This window comes from Engystomops pustulosus, chromosome 7, assembly GCF_040894005.1.
Source record: "Engystomops pustulosus chromosome 7, aEngPut4.maternal, whole genome shotgun sequence".
NCBI classification, from domain to species: domain Eukaryota; kingdom Metazoa; phylum Chordata; class Amphibia; order Anura; family Leptodactylidae; genus Engystomops; species Engystomops pustulosus.
Window position 1 is genome coordinate 84,668,184 of NC_092417.1, and position 19,478 is coordinate 84,687,661.

Consider the following 19,478-nt stretch of genomic DNA (forward strand, 5'->3'; position numbering starts at 1 on the left):
GTCACACAACATGACTTTTGACTATTTAATAGAGATTGTGCGACTAGTGTTAGTACAATATAAATTGATCTTAAAATACTGCTAGTTACCATTAGAAACAGTCTGCAAACATTAAGTCTGACAAAATCCTTAGAGAAAAAGTTTAGCTGCCATTGTATAAAAATATAAATAACATCTAAACTCCACTGAGAATGACCTGACAGTGACTACTGGAATCACTTTTCAGAACCTGCTGTAAAAATGGTGGAGATATCAAGGACACATGTTTAGATATTGGAAATCTAAACTACTTACCTTCTGCACTGGTCACATCAGGAGTCTCTGATTTTCCATGCCTGTTCTGCCCTTCAGCGACTTTAACAGCAACAGCTCTGCAAACAGCTCCTAACCTCCGGTCCAGAGAGCGGACTCCAGCTTCACGCGTGTACCTGCCAGGTGTGACAGGAACACACTAGTTAAGTCCTAAATCTGAGGTTAACAAAGCAGTTTAGATGGGTTGTGACTGGTATTGTGGCTCACTCCACTGAAGAGAAGGAGGTGAAGCTGCAATACCCAACACAACCAGGTGGTCTTACTCCATTTTTTGATTTACTGCAAAACGGAATTTGGGGGGTACAATAGCTTAATGTAGTTCATGCTCTGCATATTGACTATTATTCTTTGTGTTTCAATTTCTCCAATACAAGTAGTGATGTTAGTGGCTACCACATTATTTAGGTCTTTAGAATGGTGCCTGCCTGTAGCTATAATGATTTTACTAAATTTTCATATCTTACTCCTCCTTTAAGGACATCTCCCATCATCCTGACTGACGGCCGATGTCCAGCATGACATGCTCGTTTCTTTATGCACTAATCGGAAGAGTTTTTAGTGCATAAAAAAGAGCATATTTGCAGCTGAAATTACTTTTAAAAATATGGAAGCTGCCCACAGATCCCATGATGCCTTGTATTCTCTCTCAAAGTAACTTAGCATTTAATCCATTTAGATTCCAACAAGTCAATCCACCGAACACTGCATATTCTACATAAAGGATGTATATAAAGACTAGACTGGCAGCTTTCATCACATAGAGGAGAATGGATCATGTAATAAGTGAACCAGAACACACTCAGCTCTGCTACATACACAGAGAGATCTGTCACATGACCTACTGCTCTGTGAGCAGGGTGCAGCAGCCCCTCCCCTATTGTGAGACCGTAAATTTGTAAGCACAGGCAGAGGAAAGAACTCTTCAGCACTGATAAAATCTGAGTCGTATAGCAAAGAAACCGGTGGATATAGGGATCAAAGATAATAGGCAAAGTTGTTCAACATTGATTTGTGGAAAAAAAGTTATTTAAAAGAAACTCATAATAAATTCCCTCTTCATTCCCCAGGAAATTCTCACCGAGTAATAATTTCCAGGGTGGTTTCAGGTGGGATTTGTATCTGCTCAGGGGTCAGTCCATGCTGAGCCAGTTGTTTAGCAATGAGATGCCTGTGTGCAATTTCTAACTTTTCTTCCTGGCTGTACCCTGTAAAAAATACAATGCTAATATTATACACTATATGAATTTTACAATTCATGAACAAAACTGTACTGATCCCGAGTTGCGGCCTGTACTACGCTCTAGAGCTGCGGGTGGAGTCACTGTGTATATACATGACCTCTTCTACACTCATCTTGAGCTAGATCCAGTATAATACTCCAGAGCTGCACTCCCTATTCTGCTAGTGGAATCACTGTGTAAATAGATTACAATACTTATCATATACTGATCCTACGTAGCATCTTAAAAACTATAACTATAGACATATAAACATCTATAAAATTCCAGACTGCACCCAAATTCTGCTGGTGGAGTCGCTGCATGTGTAAATTACATTACATCTACACTCACTATTCTTCTTTTAAACTCCCAATATGTATACTCTAGTTACCCCAAGTTACATCCTGTATTGTATTACAAGAGTGCAACTCTGGGGTAGAACACAAGATATAATGCAGGATCAGTACATAGGGATAAGTATTGACATGCCAACAGTGACTACCCCAGCAGTATAATGACTGCAGCTCTGGAGCATAACAAAAGATGCGACTTCGGATTAGTGCAGGATAAGTAATGACAAGTATGTGAACAGTGACTCCACCAGCAGAATAATGAACATAGGTTGCAAATATAAGGTTTACCCACACTTACCTGGGACCTCAAGAACCTCCATTCTATCTAATAGAGCAGCCGGAATAGTGGCCGTTGTATTAGCAGTGGCAATAAATAGGACCTGGGAGAGGTCAAAGGCCACGTTCAGATAATGGTCGGTAAAACTGTGATTTTGCTCTGGGTCAAGAACCTACAAAAGAGACATAATAATGTATCAGTGGCAGTGATAGTTATATACAGTATTGTCTTGGTTCATTACATTACTGGTATCTGGAGTGCCTGAACCACTGTTTATGACCTACTAAAAGGATGCTGACAACAGCAGTGCATTCTGTGTGTTGGATTGTCTTACCTCATTACCCTGCACCTTATAAAGGGTTTTAGTGCGCTGGGGTTTGGAAATATAAGAAAGACTTAGGTGTTGCCTGTAATTGAAGCCGCAGTGAAGGATACAATGACACAAGTCAGCATAATGGATCCTATATCTGCAGATGATGACTACATCCAGTTTAAAAGGTTTCTGCCTTACAATAATAGTTTTACCTGGCCATTGGTAATTATTTTACAATGTGCTATTCTAGTATGATGACAGGTTCAGACATAAAATGTTCCATTCTCTCCATAAAATCCTGCAAGCCTCAACTAAAGTTTGATGTAGTGGTGTCCACGTCATAGTAAAGAGTCCTAACTATAATGGTGGGATTTTGGAAATTGTTCATCCTTCTATTACATCATGATTCATTTTTCCTGCTTTCAATTTATTACTTGCTCAGTGAAATATAAGTTGTGGAAACAGGCTACCCATTCCCTGTAGCAATGTTTATGGATTTGACAGCACTTTAAAGTCCATTGCAAGAAAAGCACATTATAAGTGTTTGTTGCCGATTTTGGATGTATATTTAATAATACTATTCTCTGTGTAAAGCACAGCTTACATTGATCCCATGTTAAAGTATTCCCCTCTGCAGTGCCATCACAGGCGAAATGACGTACTACACAATACCCATTAAAATAAAAACAAAAGTCCTCCAGTGCAAGAGCATTCTCTGTAACCACTCTGACTTGTGCCAAAAAAAAATGAGGGTTCAGACAACACATCTTATGAATAAATAAAATAAGCATCAGGTATTAAAATTTTAAGAAATCAGCGGAGAAGAGGATAAAATGAGATCTTTTACCAATGACCAGCCGCATTGTGTTGCACATTGTAGTATGAAGCGTGAGTGGACATTGCCGAGTGTAACCAGTCACATGTATATATTACACCAGCTTACATCGCATGACACTGAGCAGTACATGTTTATGGTGTGTACTGTAGTCCCATCCAGAATCCTATGAAATAATCTGTCATCCTCCACAAACCCCAGCTACAAGACTAAATACACAAAGTCACCAGCTAAGTGAATCGTGGGAAAGGAAATGGTTCCAAAAATAATGAAACTTTCACATACTTCCTCTGCCTTCAACACATTTCAGTCACAGGAAAACAGAGTCCCACATTTATATAGGAAGGCGAACAATGTTGAAAATCTATATGTTCTAAAGGAGTTTAAAAAAAGTTATGATACCGGTAGTAATTCTCCAATAGATCCATGTTTGCCATAGTTTTTAAGAAAACTCCTCTTCAACATTTTCTGAACTTCGTGGTAGTCAAACATTCTGTTTTAAAACAGGGAACCTTGGGAAAAATGTATTAAGTCCGTTTGCGCCAGTTTTCTGTCAGACTGCACATTCTTTTATGTGCAAACTGCTTGCACATGTATTTAAGAAGTATCAGCGCCACATGTGTGTCATGGCCGACACAACTCAAAATGTCTGCCTGTATGACACATTTATCACACAGAGTCTGACAGAAGTGTTTCAGTGTTATAGATGCACCAAAATAAAGTTGGCGCAATCTGTCGAAGCAATGCAGGGGGCGCCAGATTCATGTGGAACGGGCGCCACAGTTCCTGAACCTGGCACACTCTGTACACTTCACAGGCAAACTGCACATAGTACAGGTTGCACTATTTTTGATAAATGTGATAAATGTGTCAAATCCTGGATGTTAATGATATTGACTCCCCTCTATCTATTGGAATTAGCAGAATCCTGTTCCAGGCAAGGAGGCTGATGGCATTCCACTGGATAGACCATGCTTCACCCACCATTCAGAAATTTAAAAAAAAAAAAAAATTAAATCTGCTACTATGAATGTGTCAGGCTCAAGGGGTAGTGGACCCACTGGACCACCACGGATGAGGACACTAGCCGACACCTGGGACCAGAGTCTAAATGGCACCCGGTTTTCACCAGAGCCCGCCGCAAAACCGGTTGGACTTGCTGTGTTGTGGTACCACCAGGTCGTTCCACAGGTGCGACTTTGTCCGCGGTGGCTGCCAGGGCGATGTACAGAAACGGAAGGCAGGTTTGTGGTCAGGGATACGCAGTAGGTCAAGACAGGCGGCAAAGGTTCAGGGTCAGAGGCAGAGCAGATGGTCAGGGCTGGCGGCAGAGGAGCGTAAACTGGAACAGGTCCGGGGTCACAACGGGAAATCTCACTAATTGCAAAGGTCATAGGAAACAAGCTTTTTCTAAGGCTGGGAGGCACAAAGATCCTGCAGGGTGTCCGGGGATAGGCTGGGTAAGGCCAGTGCCTTATCTTGTGAACCCGGGGAGAACGCGCACGGCCGAGGACTCGGAAGCAGGAGCGAGGACGGGTATGTTGTTGTGGAGCGGAGTGGGGTCACACAGAGGGGCAGAGCATTTCATTCTACAAATTCATACATGACCAGGCGCACCAATAGATGCTTCTAGGCTGGTTCCTCTTCTGGTTCTGCCTAGCGACAAATGCATTTCACCTTTCCCTAAAATTCCCCAATAAATGGATAATACAGAAACAAGAAGGGTTAATGGTTTAATGCTAGGAGTTAAGCTTAGGGGGTGCCAGTATCTGCCACATACATCTCAACACAAGGTTAAGAAAATCTCAGATGGAGCAGCAGCAGGAGGGGGTGAGGGCTGCATGAGAATCCAAGAAAAATACATAAGATATATAGTCTGCAGGAACGCAGTGCATGTCTAGCAATACTTCAATTTAGAAAGATTAAGTCAAAGTGTCTTTCTGGCTCTATATGAATACATGGCAGTCACCACCATCAGCTAAGTGCTCGCAGTACACAAAAAGCGCACTGTAACATTTTATAAAACAAGCCATCCGAAGAGAAACCATGTAAAAATGGTTCAAACCCCCTCCCCCAACCATTATAATAAACAGTGTCTTCTAGAAGAATTATCAAAGGTCATCTAAAATTAGAACAAATGCGGCCCTGTAGTGTAATAAGGGCAGCAAACAGGAAGGAATTCAGCATTTTACTTAATGACTTTGAGGACAGGAAATTTTGGACATTCTGACGACAAGGATGGGTCACGTGATCTCCACTTCTCAGATTAAGTTTCCCAATTCCAGGGATGGTGACCACAATAAAAATGTGACCCTCTGCTTCCAGTCTATTCCATCTCCCATTGGCAAGTCCTTATAGAGCGAGGCAGCCTCAACCCAACATCAATAAATATGGAAAAGGTTATACATCAGATAATCCACTTGAACAGTTTGTAATATTTTAGGGACAGTATTATAGCAGCCATAGTCTTGTATAAAGTGCTAGTTTTGTAGCAGTTTTATTCTTGTATAAAAGGGTAATATTATAGTAGCCATAATCCTATACATAGTAGAAGTGTTATACTACCTCTTCTCTTATAGTAGTTGGTAATCAGTATTATAGCAGCCATTTACCTTTACATGCAAACCAGTATTATAGTAGTTACCGTATTTTTCGGCCTATAAGGCGCACCGGAGTATAAGGCGCACCTCTAATAAATGCCTGGTAAGACATCTAGGTTCATATATAAGGCGCACTGGAGTATAAGGCGCAGGATCAAATGCAGTACCTAAAAATGACCAGCAGGTGGCAGACCTGTGCACAGTTCAAGCCAGCTACACTTCCCGGGAAACTTGTCTTCAACCTGTCAAAGAGCTCCGATCTCAGAGGTATGGCTACTGGGGGTTAATGCAGGGTGATGCAGCAGGGGTTAAGCGGTCTCCCTCTGCCCCTTCTCCTTCCCTCCTCAGCCAGGGTGTTATTCCTGTGGGGTTCCCTGTGGCTGCTTCTCTTTCTCCTGTTACAGGGCTGTCAGGTGTGGGGGATTGCTTACTGATGATGATGATTGCCTCGGGGTCGGCACTATGGCAGCTCCGGTCTCTCCGTGCTAGGGGAGGGCAGGATGGGCACAGTGTTAGTTGTGGTGCCAGGGCACTTCAGGAGCTAGGGACCCTGTATACTGTGTGGGAAGGTGCAGGAAACTTCTGGGGATGGAGCTATTAAACACTGGTAAATGTACAGTACATCTTGTCTGTAGTACATTTCTGTATAAGTTCATATATAAGGCGCACTGGCCTATAAGGCGCACCTCTGTTTTCTGAGAAAATGAAAGGATTTTTGGTGCGCCTTATAGGCCGAAAAATACGGTACATTTATTTACATAGGAGGCAGAGGACCCCTAGTTAAAGACTGACCCCTCTGGTGAAGCTCTCTAGATGCTTTACTATAGTCCCAGACTGCAATGATCAGCTGTGAGGTGTCTAATGAAGCTTTATGGATAACCCTTGGTCCCATTACAGCAAACTCCAATTGTCACTGGAGCAATTAAAATATTTTTCTCTCAATCTATTATTATTTATTATCTCGATCTTGTATGTAAACTTCCTGTATTATGTAATGCTATTTTAAATAGGAGACAGTTTAAGGCTGCTCTTTTTAAGAATAAGACTAGTTTAAAGTAGTTGTATTTTTGGGGCAGGATTATCATTTCCTATATAAATGGTGTGGTATTATTGATCTTATAGTCTTGCACACAAGCAAGGACATCACAATTTGATTTAAATGTGATTTTTCCTTTTTTTGTAAATCGAAGGTGGACTTTTGGCTTAAAAAAAAAAAAAAAAAAAAAATCTTTATTTTGTTATGCAGATTTCTCATCCTCTTAACTCTCTATTGCCCCGAAAGCTACACTACTGACCATGTACATAAAGTGAAGCACAAATTCATCTCAACTAAAAGCATGGAAAAGGGGTCCACAACCCGCGCGGACAGGCCACATGTACCCTGTCAAGCCAAGAGTTGCGTTTCACACCCTGCTAAAGTCAGTCTACTTCCGGAAGCATTCATGGGTGATGGAGGCAGGAAAGCAGCGAGTGCAGCACTATTGTCTGGCGTGTGTGGAAACTCCAGCATTATTGTCTACAGTATTGTTAGTCTGCAATGGGTTCTTCAGTATTATCTGTCTGCTTCTGGGGGTCTCTTTAGCATTATTGTTAACTGCTCTGGGGTCTCCAGTACTATTATTATGTGCACTGAATGCAGTTTTTCATTGCTGTGGTGGTAATTATTGCTGTACTGTCATATTTATAAATTCTGAGGTGGCATTTTGTGCTGTATTGTGGTTGTTGGTACATCTAGGGTGCTGGTTGATGATGGAACTCCTTTTTGGAGTCAGTACTGTCCATCCATTGTTCTCTATACTTTTATCTTATTTTATTCCTCCCCGATTGTCTCTGCCCTTCGTCTTTCCAAGTTTCCCTCTAAATGAAAGCAAACAGCTTTCAGGATCTTGAAAGATGAGCTCCAATGTAACCTCAACTTCACATTTCTGATAAAGTGCAGGGTTAATACTGAAAAAAAAAAAAAAAAAAAAAAAAAAAAAAAAACTATACTGGCAGACGCTCAGATTTCCAGGAAACATAGAATATAATGAAGCCCAGATTTTTATCTCTGTGGTTAATGATGGACACAGCATTCTCCTACCTACAGATTACTGGCATTGTATTCCAATGTAAACACGCTAATACCCTTAATGTTGTGTAATACGTTATGAGATGTTCTGTAGATCGGCTCATCCACCAAGACCCACGCACTTCTGGATTCGTGCAACGGACACTATGTAGTAACAGCTGAATAAACACCAACTTTTTCTGCGGGTCCCTTGGAAGTAGAGAATGACCCCACAGGGCAGGAAGAGGATAAAATGTCTATTCTTTTTCAGAATGTTATGCAATACAGACCAGTCCATACAGGTACAGACCAATACAGTACCAGTCAACTTCAGGGGCCCACTGGATTATATTTGGAGTATTATATACATGCTATAGTGCTCTGCATCAGGAGTCTGCAATCTGTATTGACCCCCTTTTCTCGCGGGAGCACAAAACCAGCAAATCATGGTTACCATGTAGCTACGGCTGCCCCCCCACAGGACATTTTGTGCACCATCAGGTAGACTACAGTGGTGGAACATGAAAATGTGGTTGGGATGTCATATTTCTGCTGTGTTTTGGCATCTTTATCCTACAGCACAGGTTTTGAAGCTCCCTCTTTAGATATTACATGGGAAAGTCCATTGTGGTCTAAAGCACAGCAATGGAGGGTCTGGGAACATTGTGCTTAAGCAGTTGTCTTTGTAGACTATGGGGTAGAGTTTTCTTGAGGTATACTAACCTTTGATGGAACCTATAGCATTCGCATAGCAGTCAGGTCCAGGTGTATTTAACATAAACCAACTGCTTAAAAGACAACTTCTGGTATGGGTAAACTAATCTTAAAGAGAACCCATCATGGAAATTCGGGGGACTAAACCACCGACACGTCCTTTTGGACCAGTGGTTTAGTTCCCCGAATCACCTTTTATGGAGGTTCCTACTTGGGTGCAATTAAAAAAAATTATACTTATCTTCCCTCCCAAGCTCCATGCGCCAGTGCTTTGCTGCAAGTGAAGCCGGAGTGGTTCAATCTTGGCTTCACAAAGCATTGCGCAGCGGACATAGCTGCAGATGAGAGTCTGCTGTGTCTCATCAGAATCGCATCTAGGCAAGTATACATTTTTTTATTTATTTTTAAATGGAGACCCAATTAGAAACCTGATACAGGCCAATTTGGGACCCTAAACCACAGGTCTATATGGGCCTGTAGTTGGTTAGGGATTCCAAATCATTGTGACAGGTCCTCTTTTAAAGGGAACCTGTCATCAGGAGACCCATTTTTAGAACTCCCCCAGTCCCCACAGAGCATAGTACATACACTGCCAAAGTGTTTTTGTATAAAAAAATAGGTTTTACAGAAAAAAAGATATGTTATATTGTACCTTTCATTAGCATCTGCTGTTTGACTAGGCAGTCGCCAATTGGGAGGGGCTGGAAAGGAGCAGTTCCCCCCAACCCTTGGGAAACAAATATATGAAAACACCCATCACTTGGCTTAGCGATGCCCCCTGCTTCTCTACAGCCAATCCCGAGTGATGGGAGTTATTCATATATTTGAAAAGGTCACATGTTTCCCAAGGGTGGGAGGGGGAACTGCTCCTTTCCAGCCCCTGCCAATTGGCAACTGCCTAGTCACACAGCACATGCTAATGAAAGGTACAATATAACATAGCTTTTTTTCTGTAAAACCTATTTTTTATACAAGGACACTTTGGCAGTGTATGTACTATGCTCTGTGGGGACTGGGGGAGTGCTAAAAATGGGTGTCCTGGTGACAGGTTCCCTTTAAGAGTGGTTTCACATCAGTGATTTTTCACATTTTTGGCTTATGGACACATACAGATTGTTTTCCTGTTCCTAACTTCAGTGATTTTCACTGATGCCTAACTGAAGCATTCTTTCCAATGGGCTTTTTCCCACTTCAGCTTTTCCACTGAACAGTTGTCAATTTAGAACCTTTGCTGTTTGTGTTCACTGACAAGATTGGGTCAGTGGAAAAAAACTGAAGTGTGAAAATGCCCATTGAGAAAAATGGGTCAGTAAGGTATCAATGAAAAATTACTCAAGCCAGGAAGAGAAAACCAACCTGCACGTGTTCATAAGCCAAAATGAGTTCAGTGAAAAAAGAAACACTAATGTGAGACCAACCGATCTCTTAAGCTTTAGATAACAAATATTATGCAATTGTCCTAAGAACATATTAAACCACTGAACTGTACCATTAGGAAATTCCCATATTTTTCTTATAACATTGATTTACACAAACTAAAAATGTGTCCTATATAAAAGAAGACATTGTTTCCCCTAAACCCGGATCTGGGTTTCCAATGACCCTAAGCAAGTAGAGATTTCTGTTATTCCAGCACCTCATCACTTTCTTTTACTTTATGACCACTCTTAGGCTCAATCGTAAAAAGCAGATTTTCTTTCACTTGCTTTTCTGCTAATGAAACCTTTGTATCCCTCTGCCAGATATGAACTTCACATTTTTAACAAATCTGTTCAGAAGGCCACACAGACGCTATGGGGAAAATACTAACACCTAGAAGTGTTGTTAAGCTTCAGATTGTCATGGAATTTTTCTACACTACAAAATGGGCAGCTGGTGACAAGCTCCACTTCAAGAGTTTAAGGACACCCCTGACACATGAAGTTTCATAAATACAGTATTAGAGTCCTGTACTTCTATTTTTTCACTCCCATGAAGGCTGTATTTTAGTAGTTATATTCTTCGACATAAAGGGCAGCATTAAAAGAGTCATATTCATGGACACATCCACCCATGTTAGGGGATGTTTAAGCAACAGATTTTGGCGTTTATTTTCACTTTGGAAAATCAATGTCAAGTTCCTTCTCCCATTTTGGTAAAGGAGAGGGTGCCTACAAGTCTCATGCCCTATATTTTGAGCCGAAGCTATGCAAACTTACCATAATAGCGGTTATATGCTTTTACTCAGAGGCCAGTATAATAGTGGTTAGTCTTATACAAAGGTGAAATTTATACTAGTTATTTTCTAATATGTAGTGCAGTATCAGGCTGGGGTCACACGTTCTGGTTGAATAGCATTTTGAAACGCAATTGGTAACAAGAAACAAGTGCTTATCATGTAAACAATGCAAAAGCAGTTAGCACACGATGTGTCACCGCATTGTGACCGGTTCCGGCCGTTCGTCTCACAATGGAGGAAGGAGGGGTTAAGTGCATGATTAAGAGCAGTGCACCTACTTTAAACACATTGACATGACTTGGATTTTACTGCAACTTGGATGTGTATTACATGCGCTAATAAAGAAGACTTTTACTTGACCCACGAGCTGGACCTGCATGTCTAATCACTGTGCTATTTTGCCCTCACAACACGGTGGACCAAGGTCGAGGTGGATCAATATAGGCTGGTGAGCTTGAGAACATATATTTCATCAGTGCTCACCCCTTCCACTTACTCCGGGGTCCAGGCGAGCACATGGACATCTGAACGAGCCCATGTAGTAGCGATATTGCATGTCATGATGTAACATTCAGGAGATCTTACCTCCAGTAGTGCAGCTGCTGGGTCTCCCTGCAAGCTTTTCCCAAGTTTATCAACCTCATCCAAGAGGAAAACTGGATTGTTGGCGCCAACAATCTTTAGCCCATTAATGATACGTCCAGGCATGCTTCCCACATAGGTGCGCCTGTAAATGTAAGTACAAAACAATGAATAGTCAGAATGGGTTTTAAAACCAACCTCCAGAGAAAGCACTACTTTAATTTCATACCTTTCGCACACCTGCCATAACTCACTTTATCAGCTGCAGCCTCTTTAGACTTTGTATCCCTTTTTACTTTGCTATGACTCCTACAATTCCTCAAGAAATCATTTAACCTACAAGAGTCACTTCTATCTCTGATGGCTGTGACTGCACCAATATTTTCTTCTTCATGTCATAAGTCAGGGAGGCAAAGTTGTGCCCACATTAAGTTTTATTTTATATTTAAGGCAAAAGTCACAGAACAATATGCATTATTGAAAGTTTAGGTTATTTCAAGCTTTTATTTTTTTTTTATCACATTTACTACAGCCTTGGACTATACAGCTCTGATATATTAAGAACATTTCATAGGAACAGAAGACAAGCCTGCATGTGATAACACCATGTCTAATGACTTGTACACAGATTCGGCATTATTAGCATGTGAATACCATTGGGACCCGGGCGTAGCATACTGCTGGCTGAAGAAGAGGGATAGAGCGTGCTCTATCTTTTTACCCATTGATTGTATTGTACAAAATGTCCATATTGCCCATTAAAGTGAACGTGGCCGTGTGCTACCCGTACTGATATGGTAAGGTACGAGTAGCACACAGCCATATTAAAATGTTTGTGTGCATAAGGACTTTGTGGAGATGCTGGGAACAGTTTTGTAAGTAACCGAATACACACACACACACACACACACACACACTATACATCACTCAAAAGGTCTACAGCCTGATCCTACATTGTGGGATAATTCCTCACATAAAAAGATAAAAATAAATAATAGGGCACATGGAAACTCATGCGATTGGTATCCAGCATCCAACCGCAGCTTTACTGATAAAAAGGGTTTTCTGCATCTAAACTCAGTTCCACAGAGGTTACCTGAGGCGACAGATTAAATAATTGTCTATGCAAACGGTAGGGGGCAGCAAGTAATAGCAGTTAAATCTCAACCCCTAGCTTGGAGATGACAGATTAAGAATACATTCTTAATCCAGTCCCCGGGTTACATACAAGATAGAGTCTGTAAGTTGAATTTGTATGCAAGTCGGAACTGTATATTTTATCATTGTAATCCTAGCCAGAACTTTTTTGGTCTCGGTGACAATTGGATTTTAAAAATGTTGGGTTGTCATAAGAATCAATATTAACACTAAAGCTTCATTACAGACACCTATGATAACTGTTACAGCTGATCATTGTAGCCTAGGACTAAAGTACAATAAATTACCAATATCCAGAGGTCCGTTTGTAACTAGGGGTCGTATGTAAGTTGAGTGTTCTTAAGTAGGGGACTGCCTGTAATTCTATCATTTAAAACTATTATCCTTACAGTTTGCCTGGTTTTCTGCAGTTTTACTAAACAGACGTCCAAGCATTATTTATGGTAGTCAAGTTAAGACTTTGCTCACACAAGGGACACTAGCAACTTAATAAGAATGCATCTCACTACAAAATGGCAAATGGAAAATAAAATATGGTAAAATTTGTTGCATCACAATTCTATTACTACAGGAATAACTGCCTAACAGACCATGTGCGCTGAAAATGAAGACTCATCCTTAAAAGGCAATCAGCAGGATTTATCTCCCCCAATAATTTTTATGTGCACAGGAGTGGTGTCGAGTGAGGGTGGAGGCTCACAGTTACTAGACTAAAGATTATCACCATTCACCAATCTACCTGTGTCCACGAATATCAGACTGATCACAGACTCCTCCAAGGGCGATCCGATGGAACTCTCTCCCCAGAGTCTTAGCAATGGATCTTCCAACACTTGTTTTCCCAACTCCTGGAGGACCCACAAAACACAGAATAGGGCCTTTCAAATTGTTCTTCAGCTGCCGGACAGCCAGATATTCCAGGACTCTTTTTTTCAGCTTTGCCATGGCATAGTGATCATTATCCAGCAGGATCCTGGCTGCACGGATATCCAGGCGATCTACAGAGAGATTCAAAGGGACTTAGAATATGCTGGAATTATAACTTAAGAAATACAGGGAACCAATTACCAGCACATTCACCTCAAAACATATTTACATAAAAACACCTTTGTTTAAAGAAATTTTTTTTCTGGACCGCCATTTAGTCTTATTTCTCCTAAACTCTACAAACCGATTGGTGCCTAACAACTGGTCCCCACACCATTCAGCAGTGTTGCCTTCCTCGGGGCACCACAATCTATACAATATATGCAGTGGGACGCGGAAGGTTCTCCATATCGGCAACACTGGGGTAGTGCAGCTCAGCAACCATTCAAGATAGTAGGGTTGTTCCCAGTGCCACTGCTATACAATGAGCAGAGTCTTCTACTTCCAACTCTGTGTACTGTGTTGGTTCCAACACCCAAAAGTAGTAGGGACAGATCCCCACCAAACATGTACATTGAGGGTGCATCCAAACGTTCAGTTTTTCAGATGCAGTATTTGAAGCCAAAAGCAGGTAGTGATCGTAATGAGGGAGGACTTATTCATCCTCTATTTTCACTCCACACCAGCTTTTGGCTTCAAAAACTGTATCTGGAAAAAGTGAACGTGTGAATGCACGCCGAGCAAAGATGATCATTCTAGAAACTGACTGGGGAACCAAAAACCATGTATAAACTTTATTCCTTAAAGAGAACCGGTCACCAGATTGTGACCACCCTGAGTAGCAATGCCTGCTGATAAAGAGTTACAAGTCCTCCCCATATCACTTAAAATTAGCTGCTAGTGGGGCACTGTATCTTAATTACAGATGTTTTCCGATATGCAAATTAGATTTTGTGACCCATGTCTGGCGTTTGTCTTCTCTCTGCCAGGCCGGCAGTGAACCACGCCCCAATAGTCTGACTGACAGCTCTGTGTCTCTTTAAATCACTGCTCTACCTCCTTGTACTTATGGATTGTCTGCTAATATTCAACTACAGACATATAAAGCTCTATGTAAAGATAGAAAATATTGCGCCAATTTTTTTACATGGTGCCTTGTTCAAGACATGTGACCAGTGACATTGCAGGTCTCTCAGCCTAACAACAGCAAACTGTACACCATTTATGTGATCACATAAAAAAATCACAGCAGCCTCCATAAAGGATGAAAAAGAGTAGAAGTCCATGGAGATTCATGTGGTCAGATACATTCATGGGGTACAGTTTGCGGTTGTTAAGAGGCTAAAGTACCTGAGAGGATGTCACTCTGGTCACATGACATGAAATGGGACCAGTAAGAAGGCATAAAGATGGGGGAGGATTAGATGGGAGAGTCCGGCCAAGCAGGACACGCCCCCTCTGATGCCAGGTAATATATGATAAAAGATGATTTAAGATAAACAATTTTTAGCATAAAGAAGGGCATCAGTCAGTTAGTAGGGCTCTATAGGAACTGGTCACTGGCTGTATATGTGCAAGTGTGGCAACAGGTTCTCTTTAAATTCTCCAAAGAGACATAATTTTCCTTAGTATAAATATTTAAATTAATGAGATATTGGCAAGATCTTTACAAGTAAATAAACTTGTTCAAAGCATCGAAGGCAAGTTTATATTACATTTCAAATTCACTTACAGATATGTAATAGGTGGCATATATCGACTTATATTGGCAAGCAGATAATAAATAAAATGTATTTATATAGCACCATCAAATTCTGCAGCACTTTACAAATCATAGGGGACATATACAAATATAATATTACACTACAGAATACAAACAGTCATATGGAACAATAGGAGTGAGAGTTCTGCTCACAAGAGTTTACAGTCTATGAGGATGAAGGGGGTTACACAAGAAGTAAAGAGCTTGTATAATGGTCCAGCCATTCTTTATAGGGGAACAGTATAACATAATTTAATAAATAAAAATTCTGCTGCTTGAACCAGCCATCATCTTATTTACAGGGTCCAAGGTGAAAGTGACTGCAGAGATGCCCGGAGCATAATATATATCTGCTGTTTGCTGGATTTTGGTGAGAAAATAAATTAAGATGGAGGGAAAAAGTTCACCTTATAGGTCTCCTAAAAGCTGCACATAGGCGATGGTCCATATTAAGTAACACATAGTCCCAGAGAGCCAGAAGTATCTTGTGTGTTGTACAGAACCATGCAGCAGCACCTTAGGGGAGAGTTATCACAGTGCAGCCTCCCCATATTCTGTAATTTATACTGTAGACAATGTGCACATGTGCAATGGCCAGTAGAGAATTGGTGAGGATCTGGTTATTACTACGCTACTGCAAAATAAAGGGAGTTATGTTTTTATTAGCACATATATAAGAATTTGTAGCATCAATATTTTAGAAAAGTATATGCACTGGATATCATCTAGTTAATAAAAGTAATTTCTGCATCAGATATCACTCTGCAAGTCTATGCATGATCTGGTAACCCCCTACTCCGTTCTCACACCCTAGCCGCGTAGGGGTGACCAGTGGGAAGTAAATACTCTGCAGTGTCTGGATTTGCCTTGTCCTTTTCATTTTACCTTATTTTCATCCCATATAATAACTCTGTTCCTTTGATCTTTAAACATTCTTGGCTTAAAACAAATCCTGCTCTAGAAATAATTGTGTCATGTTCTGAACAATGGGTCCTGTGACGCTACCCCGCTACAGGATAAGGTGGGGTCTCCTACCACACAGATGAAGATAGAGACATTACTAGAATCTTGCAGTTATCCTCTGACCGATTATTTATAAAGGTCAAATTATAGGACTCTACAAGTTTTAAGCCACACCCACTGAAGGCGCTGGTCCCATAGGTAACCACACATATTAGAGCATTGATGTTGAAACAGTATAGACTAGCATAACTTTTGGCTTATTTTGGTGGAAATGTAATAGAAGAATCCAAAAAAATAAATAAATAAAATGATAGCGGAGACACCACCTTTTATTATTAAAAATGGGAGAGGGGTTTGGGTTCTACTGCAGACAACAACATGTGGCTTATTTTAAACTCTGTCACACGGTTGGAATGTCAGGCATCCCCTGGGAATAGAGCAATGTTTTGCTCAGTCCGAACAGCCCCCACCGCGTAGTTTCTCCTCATACTACAGAAACAATGAGCTGGCCCTGCACCAAACTGCTGTCTCCTAGTTTCTCCTGCGCTTTTATTTTCTTTTCCTGAATTTGCAATGTTAACGGAATACAGCCATGAAAATCAGAGAGAATCTCTGGGAATGTTTGTTTTTCTCCTGTAGTGGTGGTGGTGAGAAACAAATGCCGCCAAAATGCCCAAGACTACAGCTATACTCCATGGAGACCATAAGGCAGTAAATGAACATCCAAGAAAAAAAGTTTTTGTACCGTGTTAGCCAGTTGAAGAAATTCCTGTTGCCTTTGACAGGTCAAATAAAGTCACCGTGAGATTGTGATACCTTTTAATGGCTAACTGAAATATAAGATGTTACAAGCAAGCTTTTGGGGGCAGCTATGGTCCCTTCATCAGGCATGGTATAACATGAAGTGACACAGATCTTATACACCATGGACAGAGAAGAAATGCAAACAAAATCTAAAACAAAAAGGGACAATAGCAATAACAAAGTTGAGATAACATCTGATACACAGGTTAACTCTATACTCATCATATGGAATGGCAAGCAATGGGACAGCACCATCTAGTGGTCATATTTTAGTAAAGTTCCTTCAGGACTAGATCAGGAGACTTGCTGAGCACAACATTATAAAAATAATTGATGCATGTGCCTGGTTACAGGAATTTTACTATAAAAGACAAAAAGTCACACATTTTGTGGTGTATAACATACATATATACATGTATATATTACACATACACATGGACCCTCAAATATTTATATAAAATGCCAAGCAAAGATACCAAGGGAAAAAAAAGAAGAAGAAAAGAAATCATTGCCGGCCAGTTTTCAATGTAAACATGGACCCCTTACTCCTACAGTCCCAAACAGCCTAGGAATCTGGAGGAGAAGGAAAGGAGGGGAGGGGGTTGTGGATAACAGAAAACAATACACAATACTGCACGCACGGTCTTATTTCTCTTTTACACATAAAGATGTGTAAATCCCTGCAGACGCAACATAACCATGAAATTACAAAAGGAGTTGTAAGAGAACAGAATGTATTACATTTTAAAACTTAGCCCAGCTGAGAGCCGAGATACCGGAACTTTGGGTTATTTACTGCATGTTAACAGGTTATATAAGGACATACTAACTGTACACTGCTGCCATCTGCTGGTGAGTCTTCAATAGCATAACATGTTATTCAATGAACTTTATCACCCCCTTGTTGAAAATAAAAGATTGTCAGCTTCAACGCTATTTATCACTGACAGACAAAATATTCATGCACTTTCCTGGATATATATTGCTTCTACCTCAGGAAAAAAAAAATAGGATGAACTCTTATCTGGTAAAAATTGTGTTGATTAAATGGGCTTTAGGCTCAGTAGACAGAAATGTGCGCTATTCTTGGACTACAAACAACAGATCTGTGGTCCATTTTGGTCAACAGTGTGTAATCTGATGCAGAATTATACACGAGAAACAATGGTCCATGTGTGATCTGTATGTCATTCAATTTTACAGATCCACAAAACAAACCCTATGAAGTCTGGCGAATGATGTCACCAGCTTGTCCCAACCTCATGAAGGGTCACGATTGTGCCTAATAATTTATAATTCATCATATGAGTGAGATCTGTGGTCCATAGACTGAAGTTGAGCCTTAAACATGGACAGGAATAGGACCTTCTCTGAGTTTTCTACAGCCTCCATGCAGATCTGTGTAAAACACATTGGGGCAGATTTATCAAGCAGTCTGAAAGTCAGAATATTTCCAGTTGCCCATGGAAACCAATCACAGCTCCCCTTTAAAATATTCATGAGCACTGGTAAAATGAAAGCTGAGCTGTGATTGGTTGCCATGGGCAACTGGAAATATTCTGACTTTCAGACTGATTGATAAATGTGCCCCATTATGTGCATGGGTCCATTAAAATTATGTCAGTGTGCCATCAATAAAAAAAAAAAAAAAAAAAAAAAAAAAGGTATGGATATTATATGGGATGCAAATGAGATTAGTCACAACATTTTGGGGTGGTCATCAACTAGATCAACAGAGCAATCGACAATGAATCAGTGAAGGTATAAAACTGGAGTCCCAACTGTTTGCAATGGTGCAGACACCAGCTAGTGGACGCTTACATTACATTACTAAACACAATGCAAGCACCGGTTAAGAAGCCATTTGATTCAACAAGCTTTAAAAGAGGATTTTTAACCACCCTCATAAGCTCCAATTTTTTGCCTCCTTTTAAAGGCTTGGTTAGAATTTCCTTACCCAGCGCCCACTATTGTAAAGTAATCAATGTTAATATTTTTGGATCTCTGAGATCAGATGGGTGATGCAAGGCTGTCTTCTTCAGTTGAGGACCAACCATGCCAGTTAATAATGGTTGCAGTTCTCAGGCAGCAAACAACTGTCCCATGGACTGTTGGTGGGCGAGCTCCACTCACAGGCTGATGACCAAGGAAAAAGACTGCCCGAGCAGTGGTGTCAAACACAGCAGTGGAATCCACAGCCATGTGTGAGAACGTAAAAGTGCTAGCCCAGTCCACAACATTAGGGAATCTGGAATTTTTTATTTTTTTGGATAGATCATCTGTTTCGTTTTTTTGGTCACAATCAGTAATTTTTTTTTAGTCTTTCAATAAGATGTTCCTCTCTAAAGATAATCTATCACTTTTACTGTAACAATTCAGACTAAAGAATGGATTTCAACTGTGTTAAATATGAGTGGAGTTTGTGCATTGTATGTTTGCATTTTGTACAATTT

The 19,478-nt window shown here is 40.6% G+C and overlaps 1 protein-coding gene across 1 annotated transcript in view; it reads right to left on the reverse strand.

Annotated features, from left to right (window-relative positions):
* The window catches only part of LONP2 (lon peptidase 2, peroxisomal), a 73,614-nt gene that overhangs the window by 36,729 nt on the left and 17,407 nt on the right, over positions 1-19,478 (reverse strand). Inside the window, exons 7-11 of the mRNA XM_072117161.1 lie at positions 13,369-13,627; positions 11,475-11,616; positions 2,184-2,334; positions 1,391-1,517; positions 295-428 (exon numbers count right to left, since the gene is read on the reverse strand). Of these exons, the coding sequence (XP_071973262.1) occupies positions 295-428; positions 1,391-1,517; positions 2,184-2,334; positions 11,475-11,616; positions 13,369-13,627 (813 nt within the window). The remainder of the gene's footprint in view (positions 1-294; positions 429-1,390; positions 1,518-2,183; positions 2,335-11,474; positions 11,617-13,368; positions 13,628-19,478) is intronic.